We start from the raw sequence: 20,278 nt of genomic DNA on the forward strand, positions 1-20,278 counted from the left end.
CCCGCGTAAGCCTTCTGCGTTCCACTCTGACTTAAGACTACAGTACACAAGTTGAGTTGGCAAAGGCCGCTTGGCCGCTGGGACAATGGCAGAACGGGCCCGCTTGCATGGGCCCATACAGCGCGTTTTGCATATAGAAAGCGACAGATGAAAAGAGGAAGCAGACAACGAACGCTGCTGTGAGGTAGGAGCGTGCCGCAGGAACAGGCCGTGCAGACCTTTCGTGACTGTGGGGTGGGGGCGTGTGCACCGTTCCCGTGAGAAGTAGGATGAAGAAGGGGGCCGGCAAGGCCCAGCGAAGGCTGGGAGGGTAGCGGATCGTTGTCTAGAGCTAGCTGTGCTGCTTACCGTGCCCTAATGCGGTCCAGCCGCCACGCCACGCCACGCCCATCTGGTGCACAGGACGAGAGGGAGCACGGGGCCTACCTCGGCGGCCATAAGGCAACTTGGAGTTAAGAGCAGGCTGCTAACAGCACTAGCAGCTGTACTTGACCGGCGGTCGCAGCTTTGAAGGATGCTTGACCAGGGGAGCGACGCCTTTGATCGGGCCCGGCGCCTGCTGGCCCGCATCATGTCGCGCCTCATGCAGCAGACCTTCTTGGCCTGGCGTGTGAGTCCTTACAGTGGTGGGGCGGAGGCTCTGAGGACCGCAGCTTAAGGAGAGGCTGAAGAGGCATTGCTATGGTGGCTGGTGACGGACCTGTGACAGGCAGAGGAGTGCGGGTCTCCTCACTGCACTCCGAAGCGCCTCCACGATCCGCTTTGTATGCCATGTTCTTTCCCTGCCTCCCGCATGTACAGAAGCATGCGCGCTTTGAGACGACCATCAAGCAGATGGAGGAGGTCATTGACCCTGTTGCGGTGCGTGCAAGGGATTCATGGGTAAAATGGGTGGGCATAATGGTAGCCGTGGCAGGTCCAAACCAGTTGTCGCCACCACATATGCGCACTAAGTGCAATATACGGTATAGGACTGGCGCGCCTAGCGCTCGTGTAGAGCGAGAGTCCGCATGACGACAAGCCACCGCTACGTGCAGGCTGTGTTGGACAAGCTGCCGGAGAATCGCACCCCGGAGGACATCCAGAAGCTGGTGCCGCTGGTGTCGCAGGTGCGTGTACTTGTGCGTGTATGGTGTAGTACCCGTACCAGAAACGCCACTGGTTGCGCGGCCTGCCTCGCCACACGCCCTGTTGCCGCCGCACCCGCACCATATCCACCCCAACCCACCCCAACCCACCCATCACACCCGCCGTCCACCCGCTAGATCGAGGCTTACAAGCCGCTGCACCCGCAAGTGCGCGAGTTCCTGGCATCCTACCTGCACCTGGCCCTCCTGACCGACCACACCGAGCTGCCGCGTCAGCCCAGTGACAACTCCTGCCTGTTCAGTGTGGTGTTCGGGCAGCTGACGGCGCTGGTGGGGGACCCGGGCGACCCAGCGCTGGCGGCCATTCGCGACCACGCAGGTGCGGGGCTAAAGGCGGGGCCTGAGAAGCTGGGGCGAGAGAGGCATCGGATGTGGGCATTGCCGCCGTCTCAATCTGTATGCTAGAGTATTATTGTTTGTAACACCTGTTCGCCTTTTGCCAAACGACGTGCAGTCGCGGAGCTGATGGCTCTTGTCCCTCCGGAGCCCAGCGAGGCGGAGGTGCGCGCTGACGCAGCCGTAGGCGCAGCCGCTTCGGCAGCCGCAGGAGCCCCCACGGAGCAGCTCAGCGTGGAGAGCAGCTTAGGGCTAGCCAGCAGCGTGGCGGCGGTGGCGGCCGCGGAGGAGCGGCGGCTGCGGGCACAGGCCACCATGTCCATGTACGGCATCAAGGGCGTCAGCGGCGTGGCGGCGGAGCAGGTGGGGCCGCTTGCTGGGTGGGAGCCTTGGATTGCGAGTAGCACAAGGAGAGCTGTTGAAGTCTGTGCCGCAGCGTGAAGATGGAGGATTGTAAAGAGGGAATGCGAGAATGCATCACCTTGACACGTGCCGCATCCCGGGACAGGTGTCTGGGAGCCTGTGGCGCTGCATCGTGGACACCATCCACAACCTGAACAAGCTGCAAAAGGCACAGGCCATGCGAGCGCTGGCGGCGCAGCACGCGGCCACCCTGGAGGACGGTGCGGGCGGCCACGGCGCGGGAGGCAAGCTGGGGCTGGCGGGCCCAGGCGCGGAAGAGGCGGCGCTGTTGGAGCTGCTGCCGGTGCTTGCGAACCTGAAGACGCAGGTGCACATTTTCAAGGCAGGGCAGTCGTTCTCGGGCAGGTGAGCGAAGGTGCCGCTGGTGATATGTGGCACTTGGGAGTAAAGCTGAAGCCGGGCATGGGCTGGGACGGGTGGGGTATCCCAGAAGACCGCTGGGATGCGATCTAATGGTGGGGGCCGCGCGATACAGTCGGAAACATACGGCCATGACAAGAACTCGATGGATGTGTCAGCTCTCACGTCTGAACTTCCAAGTCCTGCAGGGAGCTGTTCTGCCACGAGGAGGCGGGCCTTGTGCAGGAGGTGGGCGCCATGCACGTGGAGCTGCCGGTGAGCGCGCTAGGGCAGTGGAGTTGTTTTCCAGGCATTACTAGTTACAAAGGAGTCGGGTTGGGGGCGGTCATAGGCAACGTCAGTGGGCGCCGTATACCATTGTATGCATGGTCCTTCAACCTGCTCGGCGTGTCTACTGCGTTTCGGCCCCAGGGTCGCGCCATCGCCGCAATTACGCCGGAGAACGGGCTGGCGGCGCTGGTGTACGTCAGCCGGGAGGTGTACCGCCGGGCCATGGCCATGCAGGTGCGCACATGTCGGCCTGTGTGTACGGTAGCACACGACTGTTGTACTGAGGGTCGGATGAACCTGCGTGGGTGCAATGCGCGCTCTGTTTTCAAGATGTCCATCGCCCGCTCGATGCGAATGCGTGCGCCCATGGTCCTACGCAAAACCCTGCTGCAGTCTGAGATCAGCGTGCGGCGTGCGGTGGACAGCTGCTGCCGGCTGCCGTTCCTGCGCCACACGCCCCTCAAGGAGCTGTACCGGCTGTCGCGGCACATGCACGAGGCCACATTCAAGCCAGGCGACATGGTGCTACAGCAGGTAGGTGTGTGGAAGCCCTGGCGTTAAGCAAGCAGGGGGTTGGCAGGGGTGCAAAAAACATGTTACATAACGCAGCCGCTTGCCGGCGGATGGGTGGGCTTCGCTGCTTGCTGTGTATCCCAACCGCAGCTTACCGCTAGGCTTACACGGTGCCCGCCATGCCAACCTTCCCTACCCCCAAACGCTCCACCTCATGTCCTCCGCGACGGCCACCCTGCAGGGGCGCGAGACCAGCTTCATGTTCTTCCTGGTGTCGGGCGAGGTGCAGGTGGTGGCGGACCTGCCCGACAGCAGCGACCCGCTGGTGCTTGGGGCGGCGCTGGCGGCACTGGGCGGCACCAAACCTACTCAAGCGCAGGTACGCGGGCTGTGTGGTGCAAGAAATGAACTTGTACACCAGACGCAGGGGGCATGTGAGCGAAGGGGGTTTCATTCTACACGAGCGGCGTCCGACAGTAAAGGTGCAAGTTGGCTGAAGCAGGACGTCCTGTACTGCAGGTCAAGGCACTAGCGGCGCACGTGGCGGCGTCGAACCGCAGGGCAGCGGCAGCGGCCAGCACCAATGGCGCACCCGGTGCAAAGGGCGGGGATACGGCGCGGCAGGACGGCGTGATGCGCTCCCGCACCGGGTAAGCGGGCTTGACCTGAACGTCAAGCCCATTGTTCCTGGCTCGCGCGCAAATTTGGCCATGAGCAAAATCATACTGCTATTATGAATGCGGATGTTACAGAGGGGACAGTCCCAGCACCCGAAGACGCCGAGCCATCACATGCTATTATGCGTCGTGCTGTCTGTGCTGACTGATCTTCCCGCTTCATGATCTGCAGGACCTCCACTGGCGACGACGGTGGCACCGTGGCGCTCGCAGCAGGTGGTGGCGGCGGTGGTGGCGGCTCAGTGCTGCTACCCAACTTCGGCACCACGCGGCGTGTGGTGCTGGGCCGGCGCGGCAGCGGTGTGGTCCTAGGAGACGATCTACTGAGAGTGAGTGGTGCCATACATGTGACCATCATGCTCGCATGATGTTCCATGGACCAGCTGCCCTTCACTGCCTCCCGCGCCGCCTCATTGTTCCGCGTCTCCATGCACCCCACGCACCTTACCACTACAGGAGAAGCGGCTGACCGTGGGCGTGGTGGCGACCAGCCGATGCGTGTGCCTGGCAGTCAGCCCGCAGCGCTTCACCATGTGCTGCGACCCGCTCACGCTGCGGCTGTTCCACAAGCTGCGGCTGCAACACAGCGCCACGGCAGTGTTCACGGACGCGCTCCTGGCACAGGAGGAGCGGGTGGGGCTGGTCACTGCTTTCAGGTGCGCGGGCGTGGGGGCGCGCACATGACTCCAAAGGTGGGCGCAGGTGGAGGTGCGTGGCGCTCCATTCGGCCTGGTCCTTAGTATGCTAGATGCGCGTGACATTCCGCTGATATGTGCGAGTGCCCGGGCTATTTGTAAGGATGGGAAATTTGGCGTATATGACCCATTTGGTATACGTACTGTACGTATAGGGCGGCGTATAGCGTATTAATACGCCTGGGGGGACCCCGACCACAAACACCCTTATACCTCATAACTTTTGTCCACGTTCGCCATTTCGGCGCCTACAACCTTCAAACCACTCAGCATCATGCGTGCTTTGTATAGCCAACTGGGCAGGGCTTGAATCCGCATGGATCATGTGTTTTGTTTGGGAAGTTTGCTCCTGGCCAGTCCGAGCACCCAGGGTTTGCTCGGAGCGTGTCCGTGCACACCACACTACCCATGCCCTGAGCACTTGCGTATGCTTATTTGTGGTACTTGTAGCGATTGTGACATCTTTGGTGGGCTGTCCGCACGCGTGTTGCAGCAAAATGTCCAGCGACATGTGCCCAAATGTCGCACTCAGGGCATCTCTTGCTTCACAAAACCGTATCGCTAAGCTCTAAATAGTCGCAATACGTCATGCAAAATCCTTACGTCAGGCGTGTGAGTAAAAAAAGGGGTCATGGTGGCAAAACGCCGGTCGGGATGTTGACGGGATGGTGGATCCGGCGTATTAATACGTCTATTGTATTGTACGCGTGTATACGACTTCCCATCCTTAGCTATTTGTGATTGCTGCGCAGGGATACTGTGTTGTCAGCCAGCTATGACCACGTGCCCGACACGCTCAAGCGCGGCGAGTTGAGCGAGCCGCGAGCATGGCTGGCGTCAAGCATCGTGAGTGGCTAGTTGGGGAGAAGATGGGATGCATGTTTAGCACCTCGTGTGCTACGAGCTGTACTGCTTCAAGCGGGCGGATTGTGACCAGTCCACAAGATAACCGCTGAGGTACCCTGAAATTTCCCTGCTGGCCGCCCACAGCGGCCATCGGAGCTGGACGCCAGCGCTGACGACTTGTACCAGCAACGTGCCGCCGCGAAAGCCGCCGCGGCAGCAGCCGCCAGGGCAGCAGCCAATGGCGACGCGGGTGCCGCTGCAGCTGCAGCCGCTGCTGCCGCCGCAGCAGTTGCAGCTGCCAGTGGCCGGCGTAGCGTAAGCCCGCACGCGGGCGCCGGTGGCCGGCCTCGCAGCCGGGAGGTATCGCCGCCGCCGGGGCTGGCGATGCCGGCGCGCGGCTCGACGTCGCCGCCGCCGAAGCAGCCTCTGCACCTGCCGCCGTCGGTGGCTGCACTGTCGCTGCCGGGCCTGGAGGGGGCGCCGGCTGCCAAGCTGTACAGCGGTCTCAAGGTAGCGCTGGTGCAGGAGCTGGTGGGCTCCAGGGCGGAGAGCGGCAGCATGGCTGTGTTCCTGCAGGTGCGAGCGAGCGAGCAAACGAGCGATTCAATGACGGCCACACACCAACTCTCCGAACCAAAGTATGGCAGCAAAGTAGCAAGAGGACCAGGACTGGACACGAATGGCCTGTTTCTGTGGTGTGCCCACTTAATGCTTTCGCATCGCGCAGAGGATGAAAGCGGCTGAGACGCAGCGAATTGCCAACGCCAACGCGGGGGCGGGCGGCGCGCCCAAATCCATCGACCTGGCCGCAGCGCCGGGCGCAGCGGGCAGCGGCGCGGCGGCGGCGGTGACTCAGCAGCAGCAGCGCAGCTACACAGACATGCTGGAGGCGGCGTGCATGGCCGTCATCAAGGTGGGAGGCCGCCAGGGTGCTTTGGCCTGTACGGCATGCACTAGTTGTTCGAGAGTGGAGGCTACAATTCAGTCTGACATTGTGGCAGCGGTCGATGTGGGAATTTACGCCTTTCCTTATCGACCCTGAATGTCCACAATCCGCCGACACAGGTGGAGCTGGCACCGGGCCAGCTGGATGTGAAGCTGGACACCATGGCACAGGTGGGGCCGATCCGTGCCGCTTGCGTGCGTGCGGGGACATTGCGCATGCCACCGCCTAGGCACGCCCCACGACACAACCAAGCGTGCCAAACCTTCACCGCAAGCACCGCGGCTTTGTCATGTGTGTCCTTGGTGCATGAACTGCAATACTACATGCCATCCGGCCTGCCCCCAGGTTCTGGACGACATTGTGGTGCAGTGGTCGGACCTGGCTCACCGCTTCGGCCTGCAGCTGGTGCGCTGGCGGGCGGCCGAGTACTTCCTGGTGGTGCCGCTGGACCTGTCCGCGCGCCGGCGGCCGCTGGTGCGCATCGTGGCCGACACGCTGCTGACCATGGCGGCGGAGTTCAGGTGCGGGAGGCGGGGCGAAGCGGGCTGGCGCTTTGGGGGGGCGAGTCAGAGTCCAGATGAGGAGTGTTGCTGTTGCCAGGCTGGAGGTTTCGGCGTACAAAGCGGGAGTCAAGGGATACCCGCCTTGACCTCTGCAGGAAAATCGTGGCCCAGAACGAGATCCCTCACCTGGCCATGGCCGCCGGTGTGGCCATTGGTGGTCTGTTCAGCTCCTACGATAGTGGGCACTTCCTTGTGGGCTGCAGCGGCCAGGCGCACGCGGCGGCACAGCACCTGTGCAAGATGGTGCGTACCCGGGCCTTGGTGCCATGGGCCGGGCTGGAGTAGGGAAAAGAGAGTGCGTGGGGTTGAGGGGTTGAGGACCTATGCACCGCACTGCACAATTTGAACGCAGCCCCGATTGTAATGAATACACGCATACTTCGCGTGTGCGCCCTCCAGCGATGCCTCACTGAGGCACACAATGTCAACATCACTGTCGCCCCGCAGGCCCAGGAGGAGGGCGGCTGGCAGGGCACCATCCTGGTGGCGGACAGCGTGGCACAGGCGCTGGCTCGGACACACCACGTGCAGGTGCGTTGAAGCGTCTTGGTTGCGGTGGGGGCAGCTGTACAGTCCTTTCCCCAAGCGCACGTAGTCCTTGCATGCTTGTTTCCTGTTCCTTGCCACCATCACTCGTCTAAGAAGGACGTGTAGGATGTCTGCGCTACCGCCTGAGCTGGCTGCCAAGCCTAAGGGGACCAGTCTTCATGTAGACCTTGTAGACCTTGTGCGCGTTGTGCCTGTCCACTGCAGTGCGCGAGCGGCGGCGGGGAGCTGCTGGGCGCAGTGGGTCAGGCCCCAGGCAGCCCGCGCGCGCGGCGGCGGCCCAGTCCGCTGCTTACGCAGGAGGAGGAGGAGCAGCGGCGGCAGCGGCTGGCGCGAGAGCAGGAGGAGCGGCGGCAGTCCAGCGAGGTGGGGGAGGGAGGCGGCGTGAAGCTGGAGTCCAAGGGGCCCACTGGCAGCGCAGGCGCGGCGGCGGCGGAGGTGCTTGCGGAGGACGATGAGGATGAGCCCGTGTCCCCCGGTAAGCCCCTTTTCGGGGGGGCGTCGTAAGCATAAGGAAATTGGCGCCTGTAACAGGAGACGTCGCAGCTACGCAGGATGCATGCAATTGTGCTGTTTCAACGGGGCCGCAGTATGCTAAAGGTAGCGTAACTATGTACGTACTGACATTGCGGCGTGCGCGCGTGGGTGCAGGCACGCGGCCCTACCACCGCCGAGCCTTTGGGCCTGGTGCTGATGGCAGCGGTGGCGGCGCCCCCAATGGTAGAGGTCTGCGCAGCCCCGGCAGCCGCTCCATGCACTACCTGCCTGGGGGCGGCGCCGCCTGCCTGGATGGCGGCGAGCCCATGCAGGACCCCGCGCTCGGCACACCGCACGCCGGGCTGGCGTCCAATCTGCATGCGCCCTCGCCAGGTGAGCGCACCGGCTGGTGCCGTACTGCGTGATGAGTTGTTGTATTTATGCTCAATCCTGTGCTGAGATCGCAGACTCGTGAGCTGTGTTGAGGTCCACTGAAATTATTCAGGGAGTTGGCTCCATCGGATATGTCTTAAAGGCATCGTGTGCTGCAGGTGGTGATGGCGCGGCCTCGCCGGTCTCGCGCCAGCCTTCCCAGGGTGCCTCACGTCGTACGGCGGGCACGGCCGCAGGAGGGGGCGGTGGGCCTCTGCTGCCTCCGCCACTGCTGTTGGGCGGCGAGCCGACCTGGGCCACCCAGGCGGGCCCCGTCACCATCCCCGGCGAGGACGTGCTGTCCACGCCCAACCCCATCACGTCACAGGTAGAGGCTGTGCGCCGGCTTTGCGAAACGCGTTCTCGCCAGCGCAAGCCATGCTAGATGCTGTGGTAGTGCGTAGAACAAGAGTTTAGAGAGGGCTGCCGTGGTGTGCGCCCTCCCCTGGGCAGCGTAATGACAGTTGCAACCATTTTCGCTGCGATGACCCCTGCCATCATAGGCAGCTGTATTGCGCCGCAGCCAGGACGCGCTGCGCCCCGCCTCGCTACTGGTGCCAGGCGACCCCACCAGCGCCGAACAGTCGCCCAACTCGCCCGCCCTATTCAGTATGCGACACCCCAATGGCCTGGCGCACCAGCAACAGCAGCAGCAGCACCAACAGGTAGGCTAGCGCCCGACGGGACTGTTGACGGGTGTGAATCTATGCAGTCAGCACTCAAATACCTCAACCGACGGGGCGTAATGGACCCCACCGGGTCATCGCTTTTCCCTCACGCGCTTACGGTAGTTCAACAGGGGCAACATCCTTCTGCGCTACTGTATACTGTACACCAGCGAGCAGCGCTTAACTGCTGACAGCAGTGCCACAACTGTAACGACACACTACCGTGCCCACTGCCGTGCCGTGTGCCCTCGCTCAGGCTCTTCGTGCCTCGGGCGGCCTGCCGCCGGGCGCCTACCGCTCAAATAGCAGCACCTCCCAGGCGGCACCGCACCAGCTGCAGCAGCTGCAGCAACAGTACGGCGGTGCCGGTGGCACCACTGGTGCCACCAGCCCCGTGCCAGGTTCCGGAGCTGGCGGGGCGGTGGGCGGTAGCGGGCGTAGGGCGCCAGGAAGCGTGCCGATCGGGCCAGGTTGGGAGGGCGGGAGCACTGGTGGGACCACACCGGGCTGGCCCGCAGCGGCGGGAGGTGGTGTGACCAGTACTTCGTCTTCTCCAGGGGGAAGCGGCTTGAAGCTGGCGCAGCGGCGGGAGCGCAACTCGGCCGCCACCAGCACCATGATGTTTAGGTGCGTGTTTGTGTGTGTGTGTGTGTGTGTGTGTGTGTGTGTGTGTGTGTGTGTGTGTGTGTGTGCGTGTGTATGCGTGTGTATGCGTGTGTATGCGTGTGTATGCGTGTGTATGCGTGTGTATGTGTGTGTATGTGTGTGTGTGTGTGTGTGTGTGTGTGTGTGTGTGTGTGTGTGTGTGTGTGTGTGTGTGTGAGTGTGTGTGTGCGTGCGTGCGGACGGGCGGGCATGCGGGGTCCAGGCAAATGCTAGTACGGTGTTCGTGCTCTGGAAGCAGCGGCTTAATACTGCTTTGTTGAAATCTTGTCCACGCTGTTTGTGGCCAACCTCACCCACGCGCTTCATGCATGGGCGTCCTGTTGACGCCGCTCACAGGCAGCAGCTGCGGCAGGAGGTTGCCAGTCTACGACAGAGCTCCCACCACCAGCACTCGTACCACTATGACAGCGCCGTTGTAACACAGCATCACATGCCTGCTGTTGGACCCAGCTCTGCGCCACTTCCAAGCAGTCCCAGCGACCGCGCTCACAGCCACAGCCACAGCGCGCCCTCACGCGGTGATAATCTCAGCCCCAGCCGAAGCCGCTTCGCGCCTCAGCTTCCATCATCGGCCGCCGCCACACACTCCGCCGCGCCTGCGCCTGTGGATGCAGGCTCTGGGGCGGCAGCGGCAGAAGTGCAGCGGGCGGTCAGCCCTGGTAAGCGGGATGCTTGGACAGCCGCATCTGCCAACATGGGGGCGGCCGGCTTGTGCCCGAGCCTGGGGCCATCGTATCGATTGCCGACTGGCGTGCCGCCGCGGCGGGCACTCTCGCCCATGCCCCAGCGCCCCGTCTCGCCGTACATTCCCTTCTCGGCGGTGGACCCAGCATCAGAAGCTGCAGCGGCGGCACGCGGCGGCGCTAGTCCTGGCGCCGGCGCCAGCCGCCTGACGCCGCCAGCAGGGCCGTCAGCAGCCGCCGCATCTTCGGCTGGTGGCGGTGGCGGTTGCCCTGCTCCGAAGCTGGTTGCAAGCAACTTTGGCTATCTGAAGGTCCCCACCAACCGCCTCCGTCGCGGCAGCGAGGGCATGGCAGGCATCGGTGACAGCGGCGCGGTCCGTCGGGCCTCCAGCCACACCGTCAACTTTGCCGCCGGTGCAGTTGATGCCAGCGGCCGGCACAACATCGGCCGCAGCGTCAGTCACGGAGCGCCCGCCGCTCCCGACTCGCCTGCACTTCACCAGTATCCCTCTGGTGGCGGCCGAGCGGCGCCCAACGCTCTGGGTCAGTGGGTGCCCACGCCTAGCGCCGCCGCGGCTGCCGGCGCGACCGGCTGGGGCGGCTTCAGCTGGGCTGCAGGCGCTGGACCGGCTGCGGGGATTGCGTCCGGCGAGTCAACTTCGGGTGGCGGCGTCTCTGCAGCCACGACGCAGTACGGTGGGATGGTTGGTACGGCAAGCAGTACAGCGTATGGCAGGTCGAAGAGCAGCCGGGGGCGTACGGCCCAGGGCGATAACCGCTTCGAGTCACCTCCGCCGGCCGGGCAGCATGTCGGCAGTGGTGGAGGCAAGGGCAAAAAGAACTCGACCTGGCAGGTGTGTGCCCATGTTACCATGTATGACGTTGCCCATGCCCGATATGAAACAGGCGTTGCTGCCCCCTGTACTGGCTTGCGGGATGGTTTGCTGGGAAGCTGGAAACTCGGTGCATTGCGGGAATGGGGACTACTGTCGCGTGCCACTCCGTCGCCAAAGCATAGGCCACGGTCTCCTCACCCTTTGTATTGGGTTCGGTTTAGTTTGGGCTGGTATCTCCAGCCCCCGCTACCACCGCCCCTGCGTGCGAGTACACTCACCACCACTTCCCTTCCCTGCTGCCTTGCACTCCCCTTCCCATCGCATCTCCCCACTGCAACAGGACCTGGGTAGCCAGCGCGCTGCGGAGCAGTACGCGGCGGATCTGCCCCTGGGGCTGCAGCACGTGTCCTTCTCCACCGCCGGCCTATCGCGCGTGCCGCCCCTGCAGCGGCTGCTGTACCTGGAGAGCTTGGCTCTGAGCTACAACCACCTGGTGGACGTGGGCAGCGAGGCGCTGGCGGGGCTGTCCGCGAACCTCAAGGTGCGGGGCGGAGGGAAAGGAGAGACGGAGATTGTGTTGGGATTGGGTGTGCAGGATGGTGGGTGGTGCCTCCATTCCCATTCCTTGCTACTTAAGGTAGTATGTGACACCGCGGTTTGTTTCCCGCTGGGTGGTGCTGACACCGAAGAACTCACGCCCCCTGACGCTGCCCTGATTCCTTTCACAGACGTTGACCTTGGTTTGCGCGGACCTGTCTTCCCTGCCTCCCGACTTCGGCGCACTGCTGCCGGGCCTCACCGAGCTCAACCTCAGCAAGTAAGCTGGCGAACACAGCTAACCGGCGCTTCTTTCATCTTCTGTGTCGGGCCCTTTCACTGGCCCATTGCCGAAACACGCGCTCCCTCCTTGCCGACCTCGCCTTGCACACTCAAAACGGTATCCCTACAGACCCTAGTAACCCGTTGCCCGCTTTTCCACCTCCCCGCCCGCCACCCTCAGTAATCGGCTCACCCAGCTGCCGCCCACCATGGGCTGCATGACGCGCCTGCGCTGCCTCTCCATCGCCCACAACCGCCTGGAACCGCCCGGCCTGCCGCCCAGCCTGTGGGGCATGGCGTCGCTGGAGCACCTGCTGCTGGGCCACAACCAGCTAACCGAATTACCGGGCCGGTCGTTGGCGGAGCTAACCAACCTGCAGTCGTTGGACCTACGGCACAACCGCCTGGCGGCGCTGCCACCCTCCACCACATGCCTGTCCGGCAGCCTTACAAAGCTTGTCGTCAGCTACAACAACCTAACGGCCATGCCGCCCAGGTTCATGGATTCCATGGATCGACTGGCGGTGCTGGTGTTGGATTTCAATCCAAAGCTGGTGGCGTGTCCGCAGCTCGCCATGGGCAGGCCGGGTGGCGACGACGGCAGCGGCAGCCTGTCGGTGCACAACAGCACGTCCGGTGGCGCGGGTCTGGCAGTGAAGATGTCGAGTGCGGTGACCCTGACACCTGGAGGCAGCGGCAGCCCAGACAAGGGGTCAACAGCGACGCCAACTCCTCACGCGAATACAGGATCCGCCGAGACGGCGCCGGCTGGCGCGGCTGCCGCTGCCGCGACTGTCGGTACTGACGCGGCGGAGGGCACTCCCTTCGCCGCGGGGTCCGCTCAGGCGCCCGTCACGGCCAGCGTTGAGCAGTCACCGGACAGGGGCACACCGTCGCCACTCGCACGGAAAGACATGTCGCCAAGCGTCAGTGCCGGTGGCGCTGTGCCCGCCACGCTTACTGCGGCGCCGCCGTCAGCACAGCCCTCAGCTCTGGGCCTGCGGCACAGCAACGGCGCGGGGCTGTGGCGGCAGGTCAAGGTAAGCCTTCCAGTCCGTGTCTGTGCAAGTGCCGCAATGCTTTGCTTGAATCTATTGTATTCGCACCGTGCTGCTTTCCCTGTTTCACTCTTGACGCGCACGCCCTACACTCTCCTGAATGCGTGCAGGCAGTGGTGACGGAGGCGGCCGCGGTTCTGCACCTACCGTCTCTGCGTGTCCTGTCGCTTTCATCGGTGTCTCTCCTCAACATACCCGCGTGGCTACCTGCTGGGCTGCAGGTGCGCATGCATGTGCGCAATTACCGTGCTGCCTGAATGCATGTTTATTCTATCTGGGTCTCATTGCTCTCACCCTTTCTTTGGCCCTCCGTTCTTCCTTCCGCTGCATGCCCTATATCTGGTCTAACCCTTCCATCTGCCCATACGCACCTTTGATGCTACAGGTGCTGGACGTGAGCCGCAACAACCTGCACTACCTCCCGCCCTGGCTGCCGCGCCGCCTGGCGCCCTCGCTGGCGGTGCTACGGCTGCACACCAACCGCCTGGAGGCACTGCCGTCAGACATACGCACCATGACAGCACTGCAGGTGGGTGCGTACGTATGCGCAAAGGTCGCATGGGTGCGGGGGCCGGTGCGTTTCCTTCTTGAGCATGCCGTGTGCGGTTGATCAGACGTGGTCTGGCAAAACGGCACAGCCGCACGCTGTCCGACCAACGCCACCGCCACCTGCCCTACCTGGATTGCATGCATTGCAGGTGTTGACGCTGGAGGAGAACCCGATTGCCAGTCCAGAGCGCATCGCCACGCCACAGGGCGCCGGGTGGGCAGCGGAGTGGCTGTACCGCAAGAAGTACAGGAGCAGGTGCGTGCACAGGGAGACACACGCGGTATGCGTGATGGGTGTCCTGCGTGCTGTTCACAGCCGGCGTCGTGCGCAGCATATGAGCAGCCAAAGTGTGTACGTGCTTGCCTTGACCGGGAGTGCTGACCACTGCTGCCCGGACCGCGTATCTCAACTCGTGAAACCATATTCTTCACTTCCACTGCAGGCCTGAGGTGATGGCTAGCTTGGCGGCGCAGGGCAGCGAGCAGCCGCTGCTGTCCCTGGCTGCTACAGCCTCGGCCCTCATGGCGGCGCAAGGTGCTACAGCCAACGCATCCAGCACCAATGTATCTGCCGGTGGCGCAGGAGGTGCGGGTGGCAGCGGCGGCCCAGCTAAGGCCACATCCCAGGCGGGTGGGGGGCTTTCAGCTAACCCAAGCACGACGACTGTTGCCGCGGCGGCAGCAAGTCAAGCCGCGGCGCTTGCGGCGGAGCCGTCCGTGCCGCCATCTGCTGCCGCGGGAGGGGCGTATGGCATTGCCTGATGCATATTGCAGGCGGATTAGGCCTCAACGTGTTGTAGGTCCGCTGACATAGAGACATGATGTATGTGTTGAGCACACATCCTGCTTGCTGTTGTACGATGCATGGGGGGTTTGTGGCGTGAGGGGTGAGGTTGGGCAAGCTGTTACTTTGGACATGACCTCAAGATTGGCCATAAGCATCCACTATCATGCATGCACGCACTCAAGATGCTGCACGGGCGCGCACAGCGGCTGAAGCCTGGGTTTGATGCATGAGGAGACAGCGGTGCTACAAGTCTCGGAAGCAAGGCGGGTAAAGCAACTAACGCGCTGTGATGCAGGCATGCAGGTCCCGAGTCCCTCACCATCGCACGGTGTAAAATGTTTCCGTGTCCCTATTCAGATCTTTCACAGACACACGCAGCAGCAACACAGTAGAAATCGGCGCCAAAGCCTTTCTGCAAGTGCAAGTCCTTCCACCGATTCGGCCTTTGAGCCCCTCGGCAGCTGGACTGGCCTTTCGGGGTCATTGACGCAACCAGTTCACACGCAGCTAAACGCTTACTAGCGAGTGCCAAGGGGACGGTGACGCGGGCGTGAGCGCGAAACCATGGCACCGCGGCCGAAAACCAAGGCTGCGCTGCAGCCCGCAGGCGAGCCCTTCCTGGGCCAGTCTGATGGTGAACAAGACGATGTTCTCAACGCGCGGGACCAGCTGCTACACGACAACCTGCAAAACTACCTGGCCGCGGTTGGCGGGAACAAGGCGGGCGCCAAGCTGCAGCCTCTGCGGCAAGTTGCTGGCCTCGGCAACAACACAAATGCTGCAGGCGCAACCGGTGCGGGTGGCAGCGGCGCGGCGGGAGCAGGGCTGCAGCAGGGTGGCAAGCAGGCGCAGGCACAGCAGCAGGCGCAGGCCGTGGCGCAGGCCGCGGCTAAGCGCCGGCCGGCTGCGGGCGGCCAGACCGCCGCGCAGAGGGCGCATGCAGCCGCGGCCGCAGCAGCACACGGTGCAGCTGCGGGCCCTGGTGCAGCAGCAGGCGGTGCTGGCGGCGGCGGAGCGGCAGATGTGGGTGCCTGCGGCGGCGCCGGTGGAAATGGTGGTGGGGGCGGTAACGCGGCGGCCAAGCTCAACGCAGCCCTGGCGAGCATGGCGGCGGCGGCGGGCGGCGGCGGCGGCGACATGGGCGGCGCGGCCGGTGGCGGGGCCGGCGGTAGCGGCGGCAAGCGCAAGCAGGAGGCGGCCGGACTGGCGGCTGCGCCGGGGCGCAGCAAGCAGCCCAGGTAGGAGGCGCCTTCGTGCTGTCGTGCAAGGGTTTGCTGCGTGGGTCGTGACCGACTGTATGCGGTGGGACCTATGCCGTGTAATGCTTGGTTGTGAGAACGGGCTGAGATGCTGGGTCAACGGGAGTATATCAACCCTTTGTGACGGCCGTGCGTGTCCGCAATGATGTTTATGGTGCAGGGCCGCCGCCACTGCCGCTGCGGTGCCGCTTGCGACGGACCGTGACGGCCTGCCCACACTGGAGGGCCTGCGTGCCTGGGCGGCGGCGCAGGTGGCGGCGCTGAATGACAAGGTGTCTGGCCCCATGATGGCGCCCGTGATCAAGGCCATCGAGGTGAGCGCGCTGAGGGATTACCGGAAGAGGCTATGCAGCTACAACGACGGTTGATCAGGTGGATGGTTAGCATATGCCGAACACATTCCATTTGGCGCCATGCAGCCCAGTGCTTGCAACCCTGTACATGTTTTGCTTTCCCCGTGCCTCCAGGAGGGCTTTAACAAGCTCAACCGGCGCGCGGCGGCCGACCACCTGGAGGTGGAGAAGCACATCAAGGTGAGCGGAACCTGGGTGTGTCGCGTGTGTGCAAAGCCAATACTGTAGCACGGCACCTGTTGGTGTTTGGTTCCACCAAGATGCCGAACGCCTGCCCCCATGCACGTGAAGGCCTGTCCACGGGTCCCATGCGTCTCAATTCTTTGCGCCGCTCCTAACCCTTGCACCCTCCCCCATTTAATCACTCCGTTCTGCATGAACGGCTACCCCCCGCACCTTCACAGACCAGCAATGAGTCGCTGCAGACGGCCGCCAGTCAGCACGCGGCTGTGCAGCGCGACGTTCACGAGATGCTGGAGGGGGTGAGTGGGGCCCACTGCTCGACACCGTTGACAACGCTGCATCAAACCCACATCATGCGTTTCGCTCACCCTCCGGCTGTCGTGTGGCAACACGCCACCGCCTCCGCCATCACAACACCGAGTCACCGACACCTCCATCTACACTCCCCTCCACCCACTCCTCCACCTCACCCCCACATCACCTCCGCCCCATCTCCGTCTCACCTCCACCCACTCCTGCGCCTCCCCCACCCCTCCACATTCATCTCCCCTCTGCCTGCCCGCGCCCCGCAGCTTCTGGACGACCTTGAGTCGGGCCGCAGCGAGCTGCTGGGGGCTCTGCGCACCGAGGTGGTGGCGCCGCTGGAGGCCGCGCTGTCCGGGCTGGCGGCCAAGTACAAGATACGGCTGGCAGCCGACTAGCGGATGAGATAGCTGACTGGCTGGCTAGGGAGCTAGCGGGCTAGAGAGCTACCGGGGGCTGGTACAGCACGTGGGGGGGATGACCGTATGCAGCCCGGCAGGGAACGCCAGCGCGAGTATGAGGAGCAGTGAGGAAGGCGCAATGGCTGGCAGCGTGGGCTGTCGATGTTGGGATGCAAAGAGGCTGGTTCAGGACGACACCATGCAGCCACGGCGCCTAGAGTGGGCTGACCGTCACCCCAAGGAGCACAACAACATTACAGTACAGGCTGTACAATTAGCGTGCCGGCGTCTTAGCGGGGCACGGGACCCTGTGGCACGGTGTTGGAGCAGAGTCGCCATACACCCTTGCTGACTGTCGGGGCCCGAGATGATGTCCATGGTGCCGAAGAACACGAAAGGCAGGCATTTACACTACTTACCACAGCGCATGCAAAATATCGAACAAAATCAGATGAGCTTGTGATGCTTGATGACCGGTTGCACCACTATCCAGCCCCGTGCCTCAAACTCGTTTGGGGACACTGTAGGGGGCACCCCATACATGGCTCGCAACACACCAACCCAGCAACGCTCAGCACTGGCAGGACGCACAAATGCGCCATGAGAAGCCCGTTGTTGCGCCTTGAAAAGCATACGACTAAAGCACAGCATGGCTTGCGTTTTTTGTCCAAATGCTGCGTACTATGCCAATTGCCACCACCTGAACGCAAACAGTATCAGACGCGCCCACAGTGCAAACCCGCCGAGTAAGAGGTCCGCACCGCACAGAGCCCCCAAACAGCTAGATTCCAACGCACAGCATCCGCAAGCCTAGCTGTTCGGCATTTGGATGCGATTTGTGCCGCCGTACACGCACAAACTCGATGCAATCCTTCCCTAGTATGCCTACACCTCCTGCCATCGTCACCTAGCCGTAAAATCTCAACGTTGACCAGGCCCATTAAGCATCCTCGCAAGCATGCAGCTGCTTGCAAGGACAGCCGGCTAGAGCCCCTCGAGCCATGACAGTCCGGAGTATATCTTCAAAATGTGGTCTGCCTGCTCTCCGGCTCGCACTCACAAGCGGGCTCTCGCATTCAGCACTCACAGGGTCACAGGAGCGCTCCCCGGTCTGAGTGCTGGCGGCACGTCAATGTGCTGGCACAACATACCGGTACACGCACACGCGCTCCCACACACGAGCCGCAGCTTTGCCGCTTGCTGCATGCGCAGGAGACCTCCCCATCCCTGTCCGTGCGCCCCAACTGCGCATGACGCCGCCATGACGCCGCGCCCCAACAGCGCATGACGCCCTGGCCGTGACCCGAACTAGCGGACAGGGCATCGAAGCCGCGCTCTACCACCTCCGCCAACGGAACCGCGGCCTCTACAACTTCCACTCTTTCCGCCGAAGGATGTTTATCCACACATTGTTGCCCCCGACGCAGGTCCAGCCACCGCTCCTGGCCGCTCCAGCTGCTACTCCTGACCACTCCAGCTGCTGCTCCAGCTCTCGCGCCTGGCTGCTTAGAATCCCTCCACCACAGTGCCCACGCTGTGGCCCTGCGCTGCCCTCAGCACGTTGCCGCGCTCCATGACGTTGAATACGAGCACGGGGATGTTGTTCTCCTTGCACAGCGTGATGGCCGTCTCGTCCATCACCTCCAGACCATCCAGCGACACCTGCCGGTACGACAGCTGCGGAAGGGAAAGGGAGGAAAGGGAAGGAAAGGGAGGGACCGCGGTTGATCACGAGCTGGAGCAACATAGCGGAGCTCTGCGCCCGTGGCAGTCCTGCCTTTCAGCCTCCGCTACTACCCAACCGCCCGATCTATCGCTGCGTGTTCAGCCCCTTCTTACCACCTCCCAGTATACGCATCCCCCGCCCCGCGCCGTCCGCTCACCTTGTCGTACTTCTTGGCGTGGCTGTTCTTCATGGGGTCGCAGTCGTACACGCCGTCCACCTTAGTCGCCTTCATGAACACGTCCGCGTTCATCTCCGCCGCCCGCAGCGCCGCCGCCGTGTCGGTTGTGAAGAAGGGGTTGCCGGTGCCGGCGCCAAAGATGACCACGCGGCGCTCCTGCAAGTGCCGGATGGCGCGGCGCCGGATGTACGGCTCTGCCACCTCGCGCATCTCAATCGCCGTTTGGACACGCGTCTCCACGCCCAGGGACTCCAGCGCACCCTGCGAAGAGCCGACAGGCATGCGTTTAATGGTCAAGCGCTTCATGGTCTTGCATACTTATGTGGTGGAATAGGTGCGGGGGTAGGACAATGGCAAAGGCGGAGTGAATGACCCGCTTTCCGTGTCTGTGCAGTGACGCGACCCGGCACATGAGCAAGCCGGGTCGCGTCTTGCTCATGACCAGAAATCCCAATCCCATTGCCCTTCGCAGCCCAGCCTCAGCCTCCACCCGAGAACTGCGACGCGGTTCTACAGCGCTCATGCCACCGCCTTGTACGCATCCTCCTCCTCACGCAACGCCCACCCAAAGCCTCACAAGCCGCTCCCACAGCCCCCGTTTCCCCTTGCAGCCTATTGCCCACCTGCAGCAGGATGGCGTTCATGACTGTGGCCAGCATGCCTACGTAGTCCGCCTGCGCCCGGTCCATGCCCTTGGGCGCGGTGCAGCCGCGGAAGAAGTTACCGCCGCCCACCACTACCGCCAGCTCCAGCCCCGCATGGTGCGCCTCAGCAATCTCCTCCGCCACCAGGTTAAGCACGGTGGGGTCGATGCCGCCCTGGTTCTTTCCCTGCAGCGCCTCGCCGCTAATCTTCAGCAGCACGCGAGGGTACTTGTGCTTGGGGCGCTCGGGGGCGGAGGTGGAGGTGGACGCGGGGCCCGAGGCATGGGTGCTTGAAGCTGAGCTGGAGGCGGACGTGGAGAAGCTGACTGGCGAGTGGTCGTCGCGGGCGCTGTGGCCGGCAGCTTCGCGCTTGAAGACGTCCAGGTCCTCCGCCGATGGGCTCCCGAAGATGAAAGGTGACGATGTGTGGAAGGAGTAGCCGTTTGAGTGGGGCTTGCCGTCGGTCGCGACGGTCGCGCCGTTGAGTCCATGCGAATCGCTGACGGCGACAGGAGACTTGGTCACCAGTGAAGGGCGCACGACGCGCCCCAGTCCAGCGCAAAATGAGGGTCTGGCCGACGTCAGGGCTCCAGCGGCGCGCTGCATGAGGCCATGTGCGGCCATTTTGGGTTGTCGGCGAGAGCAAGTGGTGGCCAGAAGCAGTTTACGCCTGCTGGGAATGCAAGCCGCCTGAATTATGCAAGTGGAGTGGTCAAGAGTACCACTGCTGCAGCTGGTGGCAAGCTGGCGCTCTCCAGCGGACTGTTGCGCAGTCGAATGTGAACTGAATTGGTGAACTTGGGCCACGGATGTCCTGGAGAGTGACGACTGCTTAAAGTTAATTGCACATGCTCACGTACGAGAGTGCGCCAACTGTTGTCAGGGGCTTGTCGTCCGAATTCTTGGCCGTCGGCGCAATGAGGGCAAGTTTCC

General features: G+C 63.3%; 3 protein-coding genes across 3 annotated transcripts; 2 read left to right on the plus strand and 1 right to left on the minus strand.

Moving 5' to 3' along the window:
- The first annotated feature begins 35 nt into the window (after nucleotides 1–35).
- On the plus strand, nucleotides 36–14,644 carry CHLRE_02g093850v5 (uncharacterized protein). Its single transcript, XM_043059477.1, has 34 exons — nucleotides 36–184; nucleotides 403–610; nucleotides 802–861; nucleotides 1,038–1,109; nucleotides 1,266–1,467; nucleotides 1,603–1,847; nucleotides 1,993–2,252; nucleotides 2,456–2,522; nucleotides 2,679–2,771; nucleotides 2,931–3,071; nucleotides 3,292–3,429; nucleotides 3,570–3,700; nucleotides 3,900–4,056; nucleotides 4,184–4,383; nucleotides 5,175–5,268; nucleotides 5,413–5,844; nucleotides 5,996–6,181; nucleotides 6,334–6,384; nucleotides 6,560–6,735; nucleotides 6,873–7,020; nucleotides 7,225–7,308; nucleotides 7,531–7,801; nucleotides 7,975–8,193; nucleotides 8,352–8,560; nucleotides 8,736–8,897; nucleotides 9,157–9,527; nucleotides 9,903–11,103; nucleotides 11,426–11,626; nucleotides 11,814–11,902; nucleotides 12,086–12,944; nucleotides 13,073–13,183; nucleotides 13,348–13,491; nucleotides 13,661–13,767; nucleotides 13,955–14,644. The coding sequence occupies exons 2-34, from the start codon at nucleotides 515–517 to the stop codon at nucleotides 14,271–14,273; spliced, it is 7,296 nt and encodes a 2,431-aa protein (XP_042927111.1). The 5' UTR covers nucleotides 36–184; nucleotides 403–514; the 3' UTR covers nucleotides 14,274–14,644.
- Nucleotides 14,645–14,695: 51 nt separating this feature from the next.
- On the plus strand, nucleotides 14,696–17,037 carry CHLRE_02g093900v5 (uncharacterized protein). Its single transcript, XM_043059478.1, has 5 exons — nucleotides 14,696–15,536; nucleotides 15,718–15,871; nucleotides 16,025–16,090; nucleotides 16,315–16,392; nucleotides 16,666–17,037. Exons 1-5 carry the CDS (start codon nucleotides 14,863–14,865, stop codon nucleotides 16,792–16,794), a joined length of 1,101 nt encoding a protein of 366 aa, XP_042927112.1. The 5' UTR covers nucleotides 14,696–14,862; the 3' UTR covers nucleotides 16,795–17,037.
- A 2-nt stretch (nucleotides 17,038–17,039) lies between these two features.
- CHLRE_02g093950v5 (uncharacterized protein) lies at nucleotides 17,040–20,245 on the minus strand. Its single transcript, XM_043059479.1, has 3 exons — nucleotides 19,325–20,245; nucleotides 18,681–18,962; nucleotides 17,040–18,474 (listed from the first exon to the last, which is right to left on the minus strand). The coding sequence occupies exons 1-3, from the start codon at nucleotides 19,967–19,969 to the stop codon at nucleotides 18,304–18,306; spliced, it is 1,098 nt and encodes a 365-aa protein (XP_042927113.1). The 5' UTR covers nucleotides 19,970–20,245; the 3' UTR covers nucleotides 17,040–18,303.
- Nucleotides 20,246–20,278: the final 33 nt, after the last annotated feature.

Source organism: Chlamydomonas reinhardtii, chromosome 2 (genome assembly GCF_000002595.2).
Source record: "Chlamydomonas reinhardtii strain CC-503 cw92 mt+ chromosome 2, whole genome shotgun sequence".
Classification (NCBI taxonomy): Eukaryota; Viridiplantae; Chlorophyta; class Chlorophyceae; order Chlamydomonadales; family Chlamydomonadaceae; genus Chlamydomonas; species Chlamydomonas reinhardtii.